Below are 21,786 nucleotides of genomic sequence, written 5' to 3'. Positions count from 1 at the left end.
GCCCGAGAAAGACCACGCGCGCCTTTTTCGTATCCCCCTTTTAGCAGCGCCCTCTGGTACGAAATACGATTTTGGAACTAATTTACGATGTACCTTTCCATGGATGCCATACCAGAATCGTAAGCGCACGTGGTAACCGACACCTACTCTGCAGTAATTTAGTGTCACGCAGGCAGTGAATTTTGCAGAGTGTGTTTACCATAGCGAAGTGCCAAATGTGGCACTCAAACTGCACCAATAACGAACATCGGCAGATGTTGTTACTGCAATGTGATCGTATTATTAGAAAAAAATTTAACCATCGTTTGCCATAAAACGTTACGTTTATTGGTCTGGTAATCAATTGATCAGAATTATTAATCACGTTGTGACGTGGCTAAAAATAGATTCACGGACATGTCTTTTATTTTTATTCCAGCAAAATTATTTCCGTGATTAAACTAATCACGGACTTAATTGGGTGAAAAAATTCAGCATGAAATCACAATTAAATTTGTTTAATTATTTACAAAAAAAAACTGTCGTTACTTTTACAATAAACTACATAATAGTTCTTCGCTAATTAGGTACATTTTTTACTTTAAAGCACGCGGAGGTCGACACGGTGCACTACCTGCGACGAAAAAGATGAACGTGGGAATTTCGATTTGATTGCAATTTGGATATTTTAGAGCGTACACTAAGGTATGAAAACCCTTCCATTTTTAATCCCTTAGGCCTCAACCTTTACATGAAACACGTTGATCCGTTTTATCACGTCTTTGAATTAAACCACTTGCCGGCGAAAAAAATTTGTTCAAGTGTTAAAAAACTCTGATCTTTCTGAATATGAAATTTATTTTTAGGTAAATCCGCGAGAACTGTAAAAAAAACATGATTTCAATATGTTTAGAACATACGTACGAAAGCCCAAAAAATAAATTGTTTTTACTATATTTTCTGTTTAAAAAAATAGATATTTTGGAGTTTATTTTTAAATTCACACGGTGAGGAGAAAATGGGATCATGATTACGTTAGTACAGTTATTCCGGTGATTTCGAATTTTATGAATCGCGAGCAGTATCTTCCATGATTATCAAGTGTTTCAATGCACGAAATAGTCAAATCGGCTTAATATGATCTGTAAATGGTACTGACGATGTTTTATCAGCTACAAAAAGTTACAAGCAACGCTCTGAGACTTGAAATTCTAAACTTCCGACTTATTCGTGAATAATTCATATGCATTTAGCTAGTTAAATATACCTGCGAAATACTCATTATTTTCCGTATCCATTCAATCAGTTTAGTTATTCGTTCCTGAAATTTTTGACTTGTTCAAGCGATTTTTGATGATGATACCGCGTTAGAGCGTATATGAAAAAAAGTCAAAGCTTAATCAATTAGCTTGTTAATAACGATTAAGCTTGATCTATTTCCAAAAAGTATAGGAAACCGTAGTAAGAGGGTGTTCGAAAAAGTTGTAAATACGAATTATAAAGAGATGGAGGGAGAGGGGCTGCCATTTAAAAGAAAATAACCATTCTCTTTCAATATCAACTCTTTATTGCTGCTCGTATAAAGACGTCAGGGAGAATCTTAATTTTTTGTTTCCATTGGGATTTTCATTTCCATGCGAAAGATATCACTGATCTGTAAAAAACAATCTTCTCTCTCCGTCTTTTATTATGCGTAATTGTAATAGATTCGATGCTCTTGAATAGAAGTACAGTAATCAAAAATATGTACCACGTATACTTTTAATGTAATGTTTTTCTTAAGTGTCAGGAGGGGAATACAGCTTGGCCGGTCTAAACATACTTATTTTTAGGAGTTTTTGTTCGTGAGCTTTATTATTTATAGTTTCCGGAACATTTTAGAATTTTTTCATTGAAATTAATAATAAAATGGCGGCATAGCGCATATGAGTAACGAACGACCACGTTTTCAATCCGGTGGCGCAGATTCCTTGGTCAATTTTTATTCGATTGACTTGAAATTTTGACAAAATCTTCAAAACTCCTTTATTGATTCAAGCTCGTGGCTAGATTTTTGAATTTTGATACCAACATTTTTTCAACAATTTTTTGATCGTAAAATGAAATTCTTTAGTTCATAATCGTGTATATTTGATAAAAAAAAATTTTCAACGTTTAAGCTACGAGCTCGAACCCGGCAAGGTGTTTTTAACTCAAAAAAGTTTTTTTATCCGTTGAAAATTGGACAGTGATGTCAGGAGATACGCCACCACAATAGCCCTCGAGTTTGGAGTCGTTCGCTACTAATATGCGCCATGCCGCCATTTTGTCATTAATTTTAATGAGAAAATTACAAAATGTTCTTAAAACTCCAAATAATAAAGCCCGGGAATTCAAATTGCTCTAAGTGTTTTTCCTTTCTTAAAAAAAAAAAACTCCTCAAAATAGGTATGATTTTAGACCGGCCAAGCCTTACTCCCCCCAACCTTAATAAAACGCGGTATTTGCCTACAAATTATAATCAAACACTAATGATAGCAGCAATATTTATACAAAAAAGTTACAGAGTCAAAAAGCTTAAGCATTAAAATCGTCAGAAAATCTATATACTAGTATAATTCGAAACAACGTTAGGCGATATCTTTCTTTTTCTGTCTATAAGTTCGAACTGGTTTTGTGCGTACAGACACTATTTAAATAGATTAAAGTAGTCTAAATGCAAAAACAAAACATGACAAATTCTAAATTTTAAACAATAACAGACAAACCATATATCATGTAGTATATACGTGGCAGCAAAGAATGTAAATCAGATATGGATTCGGCACATCAAAACCTTTACGTCTATAATATTTCATTATTTTTTTCTTGAAGGATTTATTTGCAGGCCTGTGTATTTCAATCGAATAACTTATTCGCGCTGCAACAACACCATCAGCGCTAATGTTTGCGATTTATACTGTTTCAAAGACCACAAGTGGTACTTTGCCGTTGTACGCATGCTCTGCATTATCCACTGCTTGCGTGACGCCTAAATACGACAGAATACGAAATATTAGCCGACATGCACTTACCGTCCAGATACCTAAAAAATTTGTCGGAGACGTGAAAAACCCGAGCGTGCAGGATTCTCTTGGATCTACGCTCTTGGGCTCCTATTTGATTTCCCATTATCTTCCCAACAGCAGGAAACTCCACCATGCCGCGCATCGATCATCCCGCGACCAGTCGAATACGACGTATGATAATTGTCGCAGACGGATCGGAACTTATGCACCCCAATACCAAACGCAATCCGCTTCCCTGCATCGATATGCCGCTAATTGTTACCATTTCGCATCGTGCACCGCTAGCATCACGCTCTACACGAGTTTAAGGTTCAGCAGCTGCGTTGCGTCGTTACGTCGTTACGTCTAAATGCTGGGTCGAATCCTACTATACCGTCTGAACAATAATACCGATAACAGCGGAGATACGTCATTTGTACTTGTTGTTAATAGAAGAACAAGATACTGCGGTAACCAAAGCTATTTAAACCATTTAATTAAACCACGTGTATAGAATAGTAGATATCCACCGCTCAGCACCTTGTTGGAATAGTTAATTTCTGCTTCAGCTGCAGTGCGGTCACGGAAAATATACGGATGATTACCTATTGGTAGTACGATAGAACAGAGAGACTACGGAAACACAACGGGCTTTCTTAGGGGATGTTCCAGTTAATTGAAACGATCGATTGAATTCCAGAATTTACGGATACTCGATCACTGAAAAATTCAATTTACTTCTCTTCAATCGTGAATTTCTTTCAAATTCTACAATTTTTTAAGACTTGGACCTAACTAATTCGTTCTCGGTTTATAAATTGCACGAATATCGCATGAAATTTATTAACTTCGGATGAGCCGCGACACTTCTCAACAATCGTGGTAACAAAATTCGATGAGTTTTGATTGGAAACCATTTACTTCAAATATAATCATTCATTCTACACATAACATATGTAAGGTATACAATATAATTTAATTTAATACAGTATAAACGTACAGACTTTGCATGAATGATTATATGTATAATTTTTAAATTCACTCTCGCTATTTAAGGAGGACAAATGCATTATACATCGTCTTTCAGATCATGCGCGTATCTTTCTTCTGAGTTCTGAATTAATTTCACTCAAATGCGTCGTTCATTTTCCACAAATAGATGCGAAAGAAGACTAGACCTTGAGGGAAGAATGAATAAAAATTGTCTAGCGTTTATATACATTTTTGATTTCGATAAATTTATTTCCTCGCGTTAAACGTGCGTTATAAGAATTTTAAAATGGGAACATTGTGATCGTTTCAGGCGTTGATTGAAAATTGTGAAAACATTTCTACATCTTTCATGCACTCGTACGGGAGAAAAACGTAGCTGTAAGCACCTTAAAATTATATGTTCATAAAAATGGAAAATAAAATAATTATTCGTGAGAAATAAGGTTAACAAACAGTTGCACGAAGGCAATACAGCTTTTGACGCTTTATTCGAAACTTTGAGGTGATTTTTTTTTTTCAAACTTTTCTATCAGACGGTATTTTATACTTGGCAGGATTTTCCAAATTGTTTATCATTGTTCACAGCAGGTATTTGAAGATGATAAATGCCTAATAGTTTCTCTCAATAATCTTCTCTAAAAGCTTCTGACGATTGAGCTTTCTTCGCCTTGTTCGCAGTGCGCCACGCTAGTTTCGAAAATAAATTAACACGTCCCTCCGCTTTGAAAATGTTTACAATCTAATTTGGCATATAGTGCGTGTATATTGAGCCAAGTACCCCGATAATAGTCCGACTAAACGTTATTCCTGTTTCAAATAATTGGCTAGGGAACGGTACAAGATGGGAAACTTGCATGTATTTGAAACCGTGAAAGACTAAAACAAGTATGAAAAAAAAAAAAAAAATTGAGCGCTAAAACGCGGGGGCGCGCGCATGCTTGGGACGAAATTCGTGAAGTGCATCGTACGCGTTTGGTAACTACGATAATTCGAATTATAAAATGTAGAATCCAAACCGCGTAAAGCCGGACCGTGGCACCGCTGTATGACCGAGGTGTTGACCAGTGAATTTTTAGAAAATCTCTAGAAATTCAAGACTTTTGCTCGCAAAGACGCTAGGTGGGTATACGAAAATAGCTTAGCGCGGTGGGCAACGGTGGCTGGAAGAGGATCGTCGTTGCTTTTCAGCGTTTGAGCTTACTCGAGTTGAGTTGAGTGTGTTCCACCTTCGGGAGAACGGCTCGTAACGCAAGTTACGCTTAAGGTAAGTTACAACTTCAAACGTGATTCACTGTATATTTGAGACTTGTCGCCACTTTCCCCTGCACGGCTGCGGGGATCGTTGCCTTGTTGCAGGGTTCTAAAAAAAAAAAGTGCCTCTTACCGGCTCGAAGGGTGCCAGGGTCGCCGGAGTTTAATTACTGTCAAGCGTCATCGTGACATCGTCCCTCCGTTTAAGTATAATGTGTCACTCGCTTCGCGATCATCCGTCCGCTTATCCGCGTTATTATTACGATGTGCGCGGATCAACATTTATAGTAACTTATTCGCCATAAATAAACGACGGTTGACTGGAAAGAATTCATCAGCTACAGGGAAAATTAGCTTTACCCTTTCGGTACTTTGAAAATAAACCGTATTAATTATGCCATGCTAAATATGCAAAGATTTCCTCTTCTTGCGGACCACTGTTTAATTTATTATAGGCCAAGTTATTTTCTTCTTTTAAACTTTATGTTAAACCGGTGATTTAGGCTCTCACGGTCATCGACGCTGATTCGTCTGCTAAACGTGTGGTCATTTTTCAAAAAATTCTATTGTTTGTACGTATAATAGATACGTGCTGTTTTATAGCTTTCATGTTTCACTTGAGCAACAGAAAAAAATCTGAGAAACTTGATCGATTGTTGTGAGAAATAGAACTGATGAGCTGTACAAATACAGCTAACGGTGTAATTTCATCGATTTGGGAAATTCGATCACACAACATTCATGAATAATAGTTATTAATGCTTGTATCCTTAAAATGTTCGCAATTTCCTTAAACTATTCGTATCACATACATGATCCCCGTTCGAATGTCATTGGAAAGATGAGAAAAAAAAAATCAAGGGAGCCTTATCGGATGTTATGAATCTTTCAGAATACTGTTTAAATCAAGTCAAATCAAATATTGAATCTCATCTGTCGTAGTTTTTAATCCGAAAACTTCGACATTTTTTCTTCCGGACATCGAAACGTTATAAAAACAGTTCCGACTGCACCAAATGATCGAAACATTTCGGCCTGAGGGAGTTTTTAAAAGTGATTCGTAGAGATTTTTTAAAATATACAAAATTTCTGCTTGACCGAATTAAAAAAATCGAAAAATTCTCTGCAATGTTTGGCGATACAGCGTAATAGTGACGACTTGATTTTGCACATTTCGATAACAGTTTGCCTGAAAAGGTTTATATCGAGAAAATTTGGAAAAATTTATACGGCCATCAAGGTACGGAAAGATAATATCCCATGCAATTCTCGGTCCAAAGAGCCTCTTCGAAGCAAATTATAAGGAAGCCTCGCGGTCAGTGATGGATATACCTCGCGGTCAGGCGTCCCAATTTGCGTTACGTAACAGGTGCGAAAATATAATATTATAAAAATACTCTTGGGAATATATAAAACGCTAGGTTCCGAAAAAAGTCGAGATGAGCGATATTATTCCAGCGTGGCAATGCCCTATACCTACGAATACGCCTCTGGCGAACGGTCGGTTATTATTCGTCGGTTTTCACGGGCCTTCCGCGAGTTTCGTCAATGGTAAATGCCACCCTCGTTCCATTCGGCGTTAACCACCCCCGCTGGTAATCCAACCCGACCAACGTATCGTAGATTCGGACCTTTCGGGATTTCCCGAGGCCGTGCGAGCTTTTCCGAAATTTCACGAACGCGCATATTATACACGTCTCGCGGCGAACTTTTTGCGTATAAGTATGCAAAGTCGATATACACGTATATTCGGAGGAATCCGCGCTAAATTTAAACCGCATAGGTGTGAGTACGGCCAAAACCGCAGGGACGCACCTATAATTCTCTTCTTTGATGACACGCGTTCACCTTAAAACCGCCTCTGACGCACGAGGGTCTGATTTATTATATACCTGTTTGGCGATAATTCGGTTAGGTTTCCCGATATAATTGGGTCAGATCATTTTTCAACCGCGATGTCGAACCGTTTCACGTGAACTTAATATAACGCTTATCGATACCCTCTGCATCTTGTCGCGCTAAAGAAGATCGCTACCGAAAACTTTGACTTTGATTATAATTGACACTCGAGAATAGAAGCATTCATTTTTCTAACCCGATGTAGTCCGATTATTCCACCGCTCTGTCGCATCCAGCCAATAGATTATCGACAAAGTCAAATTTTATAGTCATGAATTGGCAATAAATCCGAACTTCCGATGTTCGATGGCAATTGAAACAAATATTCAGTCGATTTGTTTTCACACTTCTTCCAAAATCATGCTGTGTAACCCTTTGAGGATCCCTCGAAGCATGACATAATCAATTTTCCTGTGAGAGCAGATTTCCCCGAAGAATATTTGCCAACAACGTTAGCGATAATCATGACTTTAGCTTCCGAATATCTTTCAAGTGACAAGCACTGAAACGTTGAGTTCGAAAGCATGTCAACGTACCCTCGTGAACTTTTGTCAGTATATACATAACGAAGCGATGATTTAAGTACCGTTCTATAATAGTGATTTTCACTCGTTTTTCACGTCCGGAATCTTCTCTTCGGCCCTGTTTTTCTGGCACAGATTCCAGAATACCCTGTCGACTCATCTATTTCTCCCGCCTTCTACACGGTATCTCGTTCACAGACTTCTTCCTACTTCACCGTATAGCTGTCCAGCGGAATTAATGTTTCTTTTGCCTGTGTGGGTAACTTCTGGTACTTTGACATTCCAAACACTTTATTCCAGGATTGAAACGTATAAGTGTTGTTAGAGCAAGCGCGTTATAAAAATTCAAGAGCTCTTCAAGCTTAGACGTGTTAGCTTAGTTTGGTATCTAATTACGATACTGAATACCATCGAAAAGTTTCATCGAAAACCTTCCGTTAAAAAAACCACATTATTCACGGGGTAAATATTCCGTCAAAAATACCCTTGAACGTTTTACCGGATGACGGAGAGGCTTCGAGGGCTTAACCTCGGTGAAAGGGAACGCGGAGGAATTTCGGGGTTCTCAAAAAGGTCCCGGGCGAATACTTGGCTTTTGTGTCTTCGCCATCACCAGACCGAGCCAAATCGGTAACCACCGTCAACAGGTGACTCAACCGCGTTTCGACGTACAAAACCTGATCGCAAAGATTCTCATCGAGTTTTAACCACGCTGTACTTTATTTTATTTCCCATTGTTCGAAAGTCGAAAATAAAAATAGATGAGTTGACAATTACGGACAAAGTAACAACGATGCACAAATTATTCCAATAGCGAAATCATCCGCATGATTAGTGTTATTTCCCACTAACTTTCAATCGAGCACAGGATTTATTTCATCGAGTTCAGGGTCGGTAATCTTCCAAGCTTTACCTTCTTTCTATTTATTAATTCAGCTTCGAAGTGTTTTGGTTTTACGTATCCATTTTGACGGCGGTGGTATAATATAGCTTCCAAATTCTTTTCCAATGTAAACAAATGCTTCGTCATTGATCCTAGCCAAAATTTATCCTGTGAATTTTTTCACCTACGAGGTCTTCCATCGCGAATTATAGTTATATATGCATACATATACGGCATCTTAATTTGCGAGGAATTTTGCAAGCCGAGGTAATCATACCGCACTCGTTTACCAGCGTCGCGAAGCTACTGCTAAAAATACGACAGTGCATGTTGCGAATTTCTGATACGAACGCTAAATTTTTGGTACCGAGGTGCTGGAATGTGCAAGCTCGTGACGCTTTGTGAACCGTTACAATGGGTGATTAAGTGAAAACAACCCACGACGCAAAAGAAAATGTGTTTCAGCCAAAATAAACACTTTTCACAAGCGAGATAACTGAAGTCTCAGCTGTTGAGGGAAGAAAAGAGGGAGTGAGAAAAACACGAAGTAATGAAGAAACGAACTTTCCAGCTGATCAATTATCCCACCGTTCAAAGCATGTATCCAGGGTTCGTTAAATCGAATATCGGCACTAAAAATTTTGATAATGCAGAAATATATAAAAAAAAAAAAAAAACTAGAGATACTCCAATCAAAATATCACGTCACTTGGCACATGCCGCAATGAAGAATGTGTGCGTATGTAACACGTCGGCACAGCTGTTTCCCAACGTTCTTCGACGAGGACGACGCGTCGAAGATTAACGGCCAGATTTATTGTACGTGTATGAGAAAGCAGTATCTTTAACACCCCAGTTTATGGCCTTACGTCGGACACCTATAATTTACACAGATCGAAATTCACTTAGAGATGAACAATATAATTTTAGGTCTGTCGCGTTGAGTCCAGCCCTTATTTAATTGAGCACCTCTGTCTTATCGAGGTCTAGGTGGTTGGTCTTGGGGAACTTTTAACACCTTTAGTCAGGGTCAATATTACGATCTATCGAGAGCACTTCTCGTATTTTTAGGCCTGATCTTGTCTCGGCGACGCTTATAGCCCAAAGCAAACTTCGACATTGACGCGGAACAACGGAGTATATCTACAAGACTCCATCAGCTGCCTATAACGAACCCTTGTTATCACAAGAATTTCTTACCCACACTTCAGTTTTACCAATGTTTCTACTTCAGAGAGAATAAACAAGCAACCTTGTCAAGATCCAAATTCACCATTCGGTTATTTAGTAGAAATGAACATGCTAAAAACAATTAACTGCATTTTTTGAATGATGTGATGAAATTGTCCTCAACCTTACTTAAGGTCAAGATAAGCCACTAAAATTATCATCCTTAGCATAAAAATCGATAAAACTAGCATACTTTTCAGGGTAAGTAGAAACAGTCATAAACCAAAGTTGAGACTCTACGCAACGATGCGTGTACCGTATTTTTCTCTCAGTCTATCCTATCGAAGAAAAAATATTCATTCTGAAATTACTAAAGACATTCCTATGCGTTCAGTTCACGTAACCGACAGGTGTAATGAATCCAGCATAATTGTTGAAAATCCTGCAAGAGTCGATTTGTATGTTGAATGGTGTCGTAAGCGGCATAAATATTTATTTTACAGTAGTTAGAAGAAATTATAAAGGAAGTGAACGATGGCGGGCCAGGGGCCAAAGTTCGTGAACAAGCAGTTCAACTCACCGATCAAACTCTACTCTCCGCAGTCGGTGCAAGAGACACTCGAACGCCAGACTCAAGTTCTATCCAACGGTGCTGTCGGGTAAGAAAATCAGATTCCTTTCCCGTACGAAATACGCTTACAATTAGTTACGTTTCTCATAAAATGAGCGTAGAAAGATTTGTAACTCACAAACACAAACACAGAAATAGGGTGTCCAATAAATTTGCTCATTGCTATTCTTCTGAAAGCCCTCAGAAATCGAATCTGTATAAAATATACATGAAATAAAGAATTAGATACGAGAGTGACGGCACAAAGATTCATTTATTACAAGGAATTTCAATTGAAATATTATAAATACGAATGACAGCTGCATTGCATTGCATTACCTATTCGTCTTAACAACAACGGCATTATCCGTGCTAGAGAATTAATTGAATTCCTGCCAAACTAATCGCGTCAGCGGTTCAATTCAATTTGTACGTACGTCAAATTCTATTAGTGAAATCCGTAGCGGTAAATTTGTCGATTGAAATGTAGCTATTTCGAGATTTCATTCCAATGTTTACAATTGTATTTCGCAAAGGAAGGAGTATAGCGGTAATTAGAACTGTTCAACCGTAACAACGACTAATTACCAGCCGTTTTTGGCATTGAAATGTAAAACACGTTCATCTTGGCAGCGACGCGGACGGCGAGCTGCAACGAGAAAAGACAGACAAACAAACAGACAGCGTGGCAGCATCTCGATCTGGTAGACGCCAAAAGACGGTGAAATACATTGAGAGATATTTACTCAGAGCAAACGTGAGGTGTCGGCGGTTATTGGCCGGGCGATTGACAGCCGATGACGTTTATTCGCGAGACGCGGCTAAACCGACGCCAAGCGTCTCGACGCGACGTCGGTGATTCACGCGCGAAATGCCCGAATCTCGGATCCATAAGCTATTCATCCGTATACCTATAACGTCGGGTCGGTTTCGTTAGCAATCGGGGTATTTTTAGTAAGTAAGTGATTCCTAAATGCCGCAAATAAACTCGCGTGTCTGGGTAATTTTTGCCTTGTGATTCCGTTCCCTCCCTAGGGAGTTCCGCGCCCTCCTCGCTCCCCAAATCGAGCGACTGATATAGCAAAAACCCCGTCACCTCTTCAGCTCCTTGCGCAAGCCATTGTGTACTTGACTTAGTTTAGCATTTGGCAGACCAAAGTTGTCGTGTCGCGGACGTGCGTCTGGTTTCGTGCAACCACAGGAGCTTAGCTGCAAAATGATCGCCCAAAAAAGGTGCTTTCTCACGTTTATAAGTATACACGTCGTATTATTCGCGCCTTCGATTTTAAAACTGCGTGCAAAATTCGACCTAATTTTTCATTCATTTCTCCGTCGCTTCCAATAGTCTTAATAAAAAGTTACACTTTTCGCGTAAAATTTACAGACAAACGAAAATCGCCGGTAACGTGTTTACTCAGCAAGAGAAATAAGAAATCGTACAGTTAATTACAAAGTACAGTGGACACGTGACGGTCTTTGGAATTTTATTAGTAAATCGTTAAAAGGGGATTACTCTGGGTTTTTTCAATTTACAGAAATTCTATTCAATAAAAAATTATGGTTATTGCTTGCTAAAAAATAAATTCCTGTATCCGGCATGTACGTCTTCTGGATGGATTATTTTTCTGACTGTTTTCTGAAGTGCGTTTGCATATTGTTTGCATATGTGGAATAGCATTTGATTGTCAAAAAACCTACGACGTTTAGCATGAGTTACAAATTTTTGAACATGTATGGTATAACTCGAATCAACCGAACCGGCTGTGCTAAGCGTATAAATCTGTTTTCCAGTATCGACTTCAACCAATTGGCCAAGCCGGCGAATCTGCAAAATAGCGCCGTTCTTCGCATGCTCGAAGAAGAGGAAGCTAGACAACGCAACGGCGGACAACCGAGTGAGTTTGAAATTAGTTTCTGCATCAGCATGGAAATCTAAATACAAGCTAAGCGATGAAAGATTAAAATCTGGTTCGCTGTTTAGAATAAATTTATTTTCACAATTCATCACGACGAACCCCCGAGACGCGGAAAAAAAATAAGGACGGTACGAAGCTTCGACTTGATTGAGAACCAAAGCTGAACGACGAACGAGCGTCATGTTCAGATACATATTAATCCGAGCTAATTTTGTACGGTCATATATTCACGAACCCCACCCCGATACATTCTCATCGCTGCCAGCCTTTACCGATATTCAAAATAACCAGTTTAAAAATACGTAGCACTTAATTACAAGGTCAAAATGACGAAAAATCGGCTTGTCAAACGTTACCGTGTAGGCCGATACACGACAATTTGCAAAATAACGCTTCGCTCGCAGGTCTCGGTGACTAAACGACTAACAAGTACAGCATCTTTAGTTTTCTGTGAAACGCACCGCTCGACGCCGGTAAATAGGCAACCAACCGCAAAGCACCTCCACTCCCATTAAGGTAGCGCGATAAAGAACGTAGCACGGGTTGCCTGCCCGCAGGCGTCAAACGGTGAATTTCACCGAAAACTCGCCGCTCTTAGCGGTGGTTTTCTTTCTACCGAATTCGTTTGAATTTCGTGTATACGCTTCGCTTCTTTCCTCATGCTTTTCCTCCCGGCCAATTCACCCTGGAGACGACGAGACGCCATTGATACTGACGACGGCGGAAGCCCGCCGCCTGTTGCGTCCCCGCAGCCGCTACCGCGGTTGTTGGCCCCCCTTTTGCCCCCGCGACGGCCGCTACTGTCGCCTACTTTTGCGCCCGGCCCGAGGTAAAATCAGCCCGTTTTCAACCCAGCCCTCTCCTTGTATGTCACAAACCGCTAAGCGGTTTCCATATAATATACAAAATTCATCGCTAGACGCGCACGCTCACCTAGTTTCGCCCCACTACCGGCCGCTCCATCAAGACTCGAAAGCTCGAAATCGGGCTTTCGCATAACCGCTGGTTCCGAATACATATAGCCAAAAGTATAGTCAAGTTCGACGACGATTAATAGTCGGACGTGGCAAACCACCGGAGACACCGCGGACTAGAGTAGAAGACAGTTTGGAGAACACAAGTATGGCGTGTGCCCTGTTGATTTGTTATTTATTTACGTCTTTACGTATCAATACTTACTTTATTCTTCGCTTCCGATCATTTTTCGTGCACTGCGTTTTGTCACATTAATTCTGTGAATTTTTTGCCTCATCTTCTGCGACTGCGAAAATTAACATGCTTGTGATTTGGTGTGGAAATTATTTATTTTAATAATAAAATCTTGTGGTTTTGTGTCAAATTATACGTATGTAGTCGTGGAAATACTGTTTCGATTAACTTTGGTGTTCTTCAACGGTAATTAGATTAGCTCGACAGGTGACACCTGTCGATAAGATTTTCCTTCAAGTGCTTTAGTCACCTTTTGATTTTTGTGTTCGACAAGTCCGAAACACGAGCCCATAACGACTTCGTGCGGATGCCAAAATTATATAAACACAGATATCGTTCAGAACTCCCGGCATGGAGCCAGTTTTCACTTTATCGATCTGTTTACTTATTTATTTATTTTTTTTACCCATACCGTAATAAGTAAGGAAATAATCAAGATTCTTTGTACAATTTATGGCAGTTTATCAGGTATTCTTTTTTTCTGGCTATTACGGCTATTTTACACTGATCGATGTCATGATCGTTTAAAATGTCTAAACTATGACACAGACTGATCGTGAATCGACAAAGAAAAACTTATAGCTGTAATACTTTACGCGCGAGTCGAATAACCCAGCTGCGAAATGAGTTTAAATTAATTTGTCGATATTTCTTCGAGTCTGTACGTTTCCACATCTTGTAATTTATTTCTGTAAAGCTTACATAATCCCTGCAGTGATTCATTCGTCGGAAGAAACGAGACAATCTACTAATTAATCGGACCGCTAGGCACCTGTTAAGGAATTTTTAGGAAATAAAGAATCGACACCATAGAGTGTATAGCCAGCTGTTTTATTTACATGTTCGTTAAAATCAAATTAAATAAAATAGATGTAATTGTAATGTATTGCAATCTGTCAATCGCTCACTTATTGGCAAAAATGTCCTCGTTACTGGCTTCGCAACTGCTACGAAAAATATAAGTAGAAACAATTCATTTATGACAGGTACTTACGATTAGACATGAAATACAGAATAGAGTAGAATAGAGTTTATTATTTACATTTAGAACAATGTTGGGCAAGTTAAATGATACAAAGAGACTGATGGTAGTAAAAAGGATATGAGAGAAAGAATGACTAAACTAAGAAATTGCGAATAAAAACGGGAAAATTTTTGCGAGCAAATTTATAAAATAATGGACAACGATTCTTGCAATCGACTCACTCGACGCTCGACGCGTTAGATAAATTTTTCACAATGATTTATGCTCCTTAAAACACGAATTCTGATATAGCTCATAACTGTGTCTGTGAACGAAGGCCATAAAGTTGTCGGGAATTTTAAATTAAGCGACATGTGCTCTAGAGCAAAGTGGAAAAATAGATGAAAATGATCGTGTATCTTTCAGCGGGGCTGGACGCCCATCAAGAATATTTTCACAGAATCGGAGGACCCATGTAAATTGTTAATTTCCGAAAATAGACGCGATACAAGGCCGATTCTTTGCGTTCTCGCGTGCGACAATGTGGCAACATTAATTTTCAAATATAAACTTGGCCCCAACTGTGATGATAATCCGTCGGACAATCATGTTTGCAAGTTCTGGCTAACCGTTCAAAGATCAGTCACGCACTGATGCAATCTGTCTAATTCTGTAAAATATCCGCACGACATCGCTGTTGGCCCTACGTTGAGGAATTAGGTTTTTCACCGAACTAAACTTCGAATTATTCAAAAATGAGGCCCCTCTTTTTCTGCCTAAAAAAAATTCCGCACCTCAAATTTATATGCATATTTTTTTCGGCATATATAAAGTGGGAACTGAGTAAGAGATTCTCGATTAGAATTTTAAAAATACAGTTGCTAATTGAAGAGCGTTACGTTGTCCTGTGTTAACGTAGCTTGTCCTATAATCTTTCCTGTTGCTCGATATAAATAAACGAGCTTGACTCACTAACGCTTGACGCACGAATGCTGCAGGGACTAGCCAAATAGCTATACAAGCCACGAGTCACGCTTGTCGGATATTTACAAAATTCCGCCGAAAAATTAGCGAATGTTATTCTCGTGCAAACCGAACAAAGACGGCGGAAAAACGAAAGAGACAACGTTTTTAAGAGGGAATATACCGTACATACGAGTAAGTGGAAATAAGTGGGTGAATTTTTAGAATTCATATCTCGACAGTTAATTATTCAATGCGATTGGGGTTTTTTTGTTCATACGTATGGAGATCGAGCTTGGTTCGCAAATTTTTCGTCAGAATCAATTAATCGGGAATATTTTTATTGACGATAAGGTGAACGATTTCACTCGGTAACATAATGTTTCGCGGTACCCACGAAATTCAAAAACGGCTCCATCGATACACTTCTAATTTAGAGACAAAATATTCGAATACTTCTTTGCCTGCGCGATTGAATTTCATTCGCAAAATGACGACCGTTTTTAGTTGAACTTCGATTTTTATCTAAGAATTATACAACTTTATTTCATATCTGATTGCCAATAAAATGTGATTACGAATAAAAATCGGATCATGGGAGATTGGATGAACTGGTCAACAACAGTGTCTCCAACTTTTAAGTCGTCACTAAAACTCATACAGCTCGCGTTCTTTAAGGTCGTGTAGTACTCCTTGTGGTAATTATCAACTGAGGAAACTCACCCGTTTTTTGACATTCTTTGCGCAATCACGGAAAGAATAAGGAGTAAAATGAGCCGTCGTGAGAATATTTTGAAGCAATATTGAAGTCGCTAAGCAAACAGGCAAACTAGGAATTATAATAATTTCGTAAATAACAGATGTTCTCACGATCAGTTGGGCTCAAGGCCCTTGATTGGCACAACGTGAACTAGCTGAAGTACTTCACGGCTTTAAAACCGCGAGTCGCACGTTTTTTCTTACCTATAAAACCACGCACCCTTACTAACCGTTCTGTACCGTACCTGAAATAACCGGAGCACTTGTTGCAGGTTTGAAACGAGTGGCTTGGCCTCCACCGCCGGAAGATCAGCAATTCACTTACGTGGAACAAGAGCCAGTCCAATCAAAGGTAGAGTCCCCCTGCACCAACGACACTGTTCGTTGACAGTCGTTAAAAAAACTCACAATTGCACACATAAACTCCCCCGAATCCCGAAACTGCACGTAATTATTCATAGACGGCGGTGGGCGATAACAACGGGGTATAATTAATTCGTGTAATTAACGCGGCTCGATGATTATCGCGAGAACTGCACAATTGGCTACCCAACTTGTTCACTGCAACCCCTTGGATTTTTTTCATTGTTTTTTGCCCCAGACACGAGGCGTGGGAGACTTTGCGTCGTATGGAAGCAGCCCGGCTTCCGGTCCTTCTCCGCAACCCCCTAGCTCTCAGGTCCCCCAGGGACTAGTGCAACTCGCGAACTTTCCGCCTTCTCCGTCACCCGCAAGCCCCGGGGGCACGCTTCGTCAACCCTTGAACTTCCAGTCAGCAGCACCCAAGGGTTGGGCTCCCGTCACACCCCCGGCTACGTCACCCTTGCCAAACCGTAATCAGCAGCCACCAATTTGGCAATCACAGCCGGCCCAGGCACCGTGGCAACAACCTGTTACTCCTCAACAGGTTCGTCTGCTCACATTACGGGCCGTCCAGGCTACCGAAATTATTGGCTGTCGGTTTTGAGACTCGATTCGTGCCCTTTTCTCCTTGCCACGATACGTGTGCGAGTGATTTTTGTGGGTTGAATTCGTGGGAGTGAAAAGATGCTTGGGAGAAATTTTATGGGTCAAAATATTACGCTCTCAAATAACGTTCGACTATTGTGTTAGAATGTTTATTTTTCACAGTATTCGTCATAGGCCGGTTCGAACTTGAATGGAAAATCTAAATTGGCTACTGTCAGACACACTCGCATTTTTATTGTGGCCGTTATACTGAGTTTCGAAGCTCGTTGGATATTAAATGTTGACTAAATTTTAATGACCCAAAATATAACCCATGAAAATCACTTCTGTACGTATGTAATGTATATTTATTCCAAGGCAAAATTGGTATTGTTGGCTCTTGAGATTTTTGTGATTTTTTTTCAACTCTCACCCTCGTATATTACAAACCCAGAGACGCGTTTTCCGTCAGTCAGTTTTCAATCTTCAAAATTACAGCGTTCTTATCTGCAGTTACTTAATTAAAGACTCTCGGAAAAACACTTTTCTGTATTCAAAATATTCCAATCGACCAATTATCTCTTCTCTGATCCAGCATCGTTATAGTTTGCGCAAATTTTCGCGAGCACAAAGTGAATCTACATATTAACAATATTACCGAATTTGATCGCGAAGTAGAGAAAAATTCTTATCTGGAAAAAATATTTATTCAGTAGCGTCAGTTCTGAATAATTGTACACCACCTTCGGTGAGTCGGTCGACTGGTGGATGTTGAACGACAATGTATAACTGAATTGCTTTACGAACACGACGATTCATCCTACAATAATTATACCCTAAACGTGAAACTTTGTAATTGCGGGAACCAATTAATCCATACTCCAAATTCAAAAGGGGATAAAACGTGATCACTCACATCAGTCAGCTTCACTATCATTATTCTGCAAGAGTTTCGACATTTTCTGGATGTTATTAATTTTGAAAACATGTTTTATGTCACAATACTGAGGATCATTTTACATCGATATATGTATACGGTATCCACTGCACGCAAGCGTATCCTTTAATTGTATTTCAGCGATTGCTTTGAGTGTAAAAACATGCATTCGAAAGAACTGAGGAATTACACAATATACAGCATTTACCGTTTAATAATGAACGTAAAACGGAAATAGATTGTCCAGCATTTGCCGTGACTATGCAGGAGTGCATCTTACGTCGAAGATAACACCATCTCTGGCGGTTGCAAATGTGAACGTATTATGTTAAATTGAATTTCAGCAAAACCAGATTCCGAGTCAGGGCGTGCGGGTTCTTCCTTCGCAGCCACCCCCGCAGAGTCAATTTTCACCGGCACCTACACGCTCCACCTTCTCGCCACCACCATCTACTATAACACTCAGACCTGAGCCACCAATTTCTCAGGTATATTGTCTGACTTGTGAAGAATGAAGAAATTATTTTTTTTTTTTTAATTCTACCTTGCGACTTACAGATTTAGATTTGTCTATTTTAAAACACGATGCTCGTGATGCACTCATTTGTAGTAAAACAATTTCAACATTGTCCTATAATTGTGTCTTTGAATGAGCGATCTTCTGATCGTTATACATGTAGATAAATTCTATAACCGGACTAAGATCAAGGTTAAAAAATCCCGTCGAAATGATTTCGCTTCATGTACGGTGCAAAACAATTAAACCCTTTAAGAGGTAATAAATTAGCCTATTATTCGTCGGTGGTGGGTAAAATTAATTAAAGGAATAAAATAAATTAAAGGAAAATACTACGTGTTGATTCACCGGAACGTCAGGAACGAGAATATCAATAGCGACAGAATTTTCGTCCCTTAAAAACGTATCGAACGATTTTTTCCACATCGCGAGTTCTCTTGAAACGGAATTCAAATTCTGCACACAAATCATACCGTGCACAATTGTTGTTTCTTAATGAATTCGAATCCGTGGTAACTTTGCCGAACTGTTTCATTTTCAATATCGTATAATTAATAAAAAAAAAATCTAGTAAAATAGATACCGTTAAAATAGTGGTTCAAATATTATTAGAATTACGAGAAAATGTGGCACAAGCAGCCATACAATGCAATTTACAGCTGCCGACACTACGTTTACTGTCTGTTGCAACATCAAATCTCGCATACCTACAGTTGCATGCTCGCGCTTCCAGATACCAGCTCCGGTCTATCAAGCCCAACCGGCAGCGACGAAAGGAACGGTTCACGGAAACATGAGGGGTGATCAAAAGTGGCCGCCAGAGTCGGTCAAGGCTCAGACGGAGGCGGAAAACAGGGCGAGACTCGAGCTTGCGAAAGGACCGGCGGTGAGGCCGCGTCGCGTCAACAAGGACTACAGCCGCTTCTTCGCCCAACACGCCCTGAACAGCACGTATCCCGGGTACCGGGCACCCCCGGGAACCCAATACTTTGCACCCGGATACCAGCATTAGCTCTTGCCGCGATGATCGAAATTTTGCGAGGAACCTTCCCGACTTTCCCGCGATCTTCCCCTTTTAATTTCCTCCGCGACTCCGCGATATCCGACCCCCGAATTCCCTCCGACTTCGAAACGTGCAGAAAATTTCACGAGATCATTCCGTGAAGGTATGAATCGTTGATGGATGAATCAACGCAAAAACCTGCACATGAATTTCACCAAGAAAATATGACGATTCGTACAGATAATTTTCATACCCGTCTAACGTCGTGAGTACTTTTTCATTTTTTTTTTTTTTTTTTCTTTTTTCTTTTTTCTTTTTTCTCTGAGTAACGGGGAGATCGAAACGAGTAGCCGATTTTCGAATGAGCTTAAAAACGCCGCCCAAAAGCACATGTATAAACACAGTAAAGAACAGAAATTAGGTGAGAGAGATTCGGCTTTTGATACCGTGATTAATTTTCAATTTACTTGAACAATATGTTGTGAAATTAATAATCAACGTAATCGTGGAGAGTATATAGGGACGATTAGTTTCTTGGGCCCGAGGACTTGCGGAGGCCAAGAGGCACAGGCCTTCGCTGTCGCTTTTTTACCCTCGGAATCCATTTTTCACCGTGGTTGCCTCGCGCTCCAAGTTAGTTGGGAAGAGAAATAATTTTTTTGGTGCATTTTTTTTTTTTTTTTTTTTTTGTCGCTAGGTTTGCTACGATCGGAGTGGATATACGCAACATAATCGCTATATTTGGAGTGGCAAAAGTTAGTAAGGACTGATCGTATACACGCATTATATACCTTTGACAGGTTCGGTTTTTACTTTGGCTCCTTTACTTTTCACGTAACTGCTTTTCTTCATATATTATTCTCTCTCCGTCATCCGGCGAAATTTAATAAACATCATTTAAACAAACGTCAGGTTTTTAATAGGTATACGTAAATTGTTTCTAATCGGCTTAAGATCCAGTTATGTCAAAACTAACGCTTTATATAGGACAAACGTAGAATTTTCAAAAAGCACTGCTTTAGATTAAACCATCTTCAACTGATCGCTATAATAAATAAATAATAATACCTCGTGGGGAGGTTATTATCGAATTATAGTTATTGTATATTCGATGTGTTTTAGGCATCGCAATGTTGAGCTATTTATTTTTATCGCAAAGGTTCGTGTGTGTAAGCGTTGTATATATTTAAAGATAACTATACACATCCGTATAGGCGCAACGCACAAGATTTGGCGAATAATAACTAATTTATATAACTGTGTAGAAGGAGGTGAAAAAGGTGCAAGAAGAATAATTATAATTGAGATATAAAAGAAAGAAAAAAAATTGCATGCGCTTCTCTAATGTACAAAAACCTAAACAAAGATCATTTTGAAGGTGGGCGTATTTTATACAGCGTAATTAAACAACGAATAACGTGAATTATTAAACTAATGAAAACTTTACAACGATGTAATATATTAACGTGAACAGATGAATAAATAAACTGTTAAAATAAGTTGAAAATCCCTTATTTATACACAGACGACGCGTGCATAAAATGTATTTTTTTGCGGACGCATAGAAGACAATGATATCCTGTACGAAGGAAAAGTTATTCTTGAACCAATTACAAAATAGATTTTGTTAGAGTCCATTCACTTCGATGTAGCACCCCTTGTTTGTTCAAAATACAACGATTTCAATTCAACAATTTCGATTTAGTTTGCAAAAATGTTTTAGTTAGTTCAGCGAGTTTCTTGATTTAACAAAACCCTTTCTTGTCGTGATCGAGTGAAGTATTGATTCGAGTGAACCTTTTTATGTGTTTCCGAAATTGGTTCAACTGAATATCATTTGGTTTCAAGTTTCGGTGTTGTCCCTCCAAGTCGCATGTGCGTTGACAGAAACAATTAGGTATTTCAAATAAAATAAGTACGTGCATCTAGCCAACAAAAAATTTACATCGATTGAATGCCACAGTTTCTTGATCCAACCGGAGCTTGTTAGGCGTAACTGGTTGAATCAGTTGCACTAATTTCTTTACGAGGTAAGAGAAATACCACATGCTTTGAAACAAGTGGAGATTATGTTCGTCGTAAACATTGGTATACTATTACTCTAAACGGTCATTAGGCGGTGAACTCTCTCGCTACGGAAATAGCTACAGAGATAGTTATAAAACCGGGTAGTCGACTAGGAAGTCAGACACGAATAACGCAAAACAAATGTGTCATCGGGCCTATTACAACCGA

The 21,786-nt window shown here is 39.3% G+C and overlaps 1 protein-coding gene and 1 long non-coding RNA gene across 4 annotated transcripts; both read left to right on the top strand.

Moving 5' to 3' along the window:
- The first annotated feature begins 140 nt into the window (after positions 1-140).
- On the top strand, positions 141-4,374 carry LOC124214826 (uncharacterized). 2 transcript variants are annotated; one of them, XR_006882212.2, is made up of 3 exons: positions 141-335; positions 587-684; positions 3,147-4,374. It is a non-coding gene; the product is annotated as an uncharacterized lncRNA (long non-coding RNA). The 2 variants fall into 2 exon arrangements; XR_006882211.2 differs by having other exon boundaries at positions 3,144-4,374.
- Positions 4,375-5,102: 728 nt separating this feature from the next.
- LOC124214820 (uncharacterized) lies at positions 5,103-21,050 on the top strand. 2 transcript variants are annotated; one of them, XM_046617486.2, is made up of 7 exons: positions 5,103-5,262; positions 10,229-10,384; positions 12,127-12,230; positions 16,419-16,498; positions 16,748-17,053; positions 18,376-18,519; positions 19,282-21,050. In XM_046617486.2, exons 2-7 carry the CDS (start codon positions 10,260-10,262, stop codon positions 19,558-19,560), a joined length of 1,038 nt encoding a protein of 345 aa, XP_046473442.1. In that variant the 5' UTR covers positions 5,103-5,262; positions 10,229-10,259; the 3' UTR covers positions 19,561-21,050. The 2 variants fall into 2 exon arrangements, with proteins under 2 accessions (XP_046473442.1, XP_046473443.1); XM_046617487.2 differs by lacking the exons at positions 5,103-5,262; positions 10,229-10,384 and adding an exon at positions 11,415-11,568.
- Positions 21,051-21,786: the final 736 nt, after the last annotated feature.

Source organism: Neodiprion pinetum, chromosome 3 (genome assembly GCF_021155775.2).
Source record: "Neodiprion pinetum isolate iyNeoPine1 chromosome 3, iyNeoPine1.2, whole genome shotgun sequence".
Classification (NCBI taxonomy): Eukaryota; Metazoa; Arthropoda; class Insecta; order Hymenoptera; family Diprionidae; genus Neodiprion; species Neodiprion pinetum.
The sequence above is the reverse complement of the archived record's forward strand: the minus strand, read 5'-3'. Positions and strand labels throughout refer to the sequence as shown.

Coding starts and splice junctions, on each gene's coding strand:
- LOC124214820 (XM_046617486.2), top strand. CDS start 10,260: ATGGCGGGCCAGGGGCCAAAGTTCGTGAACAAGCAGTTCAACTCACCG. Junction 12,231..16,418: donor ACGCAACGGCGGACAACCGA/GTGAGTTTGAAA, acceptor CACTTGTTGCAG/GTTTGAAACGAGTGGCTTGG. Junction 16,499..16,747: donor AAGAGCCAGTCCAATCAAAG/GTAGAGTCCCCC, acceptor TTTTTGCCCCAG/ACACGAGGCGTGGGAGACTT.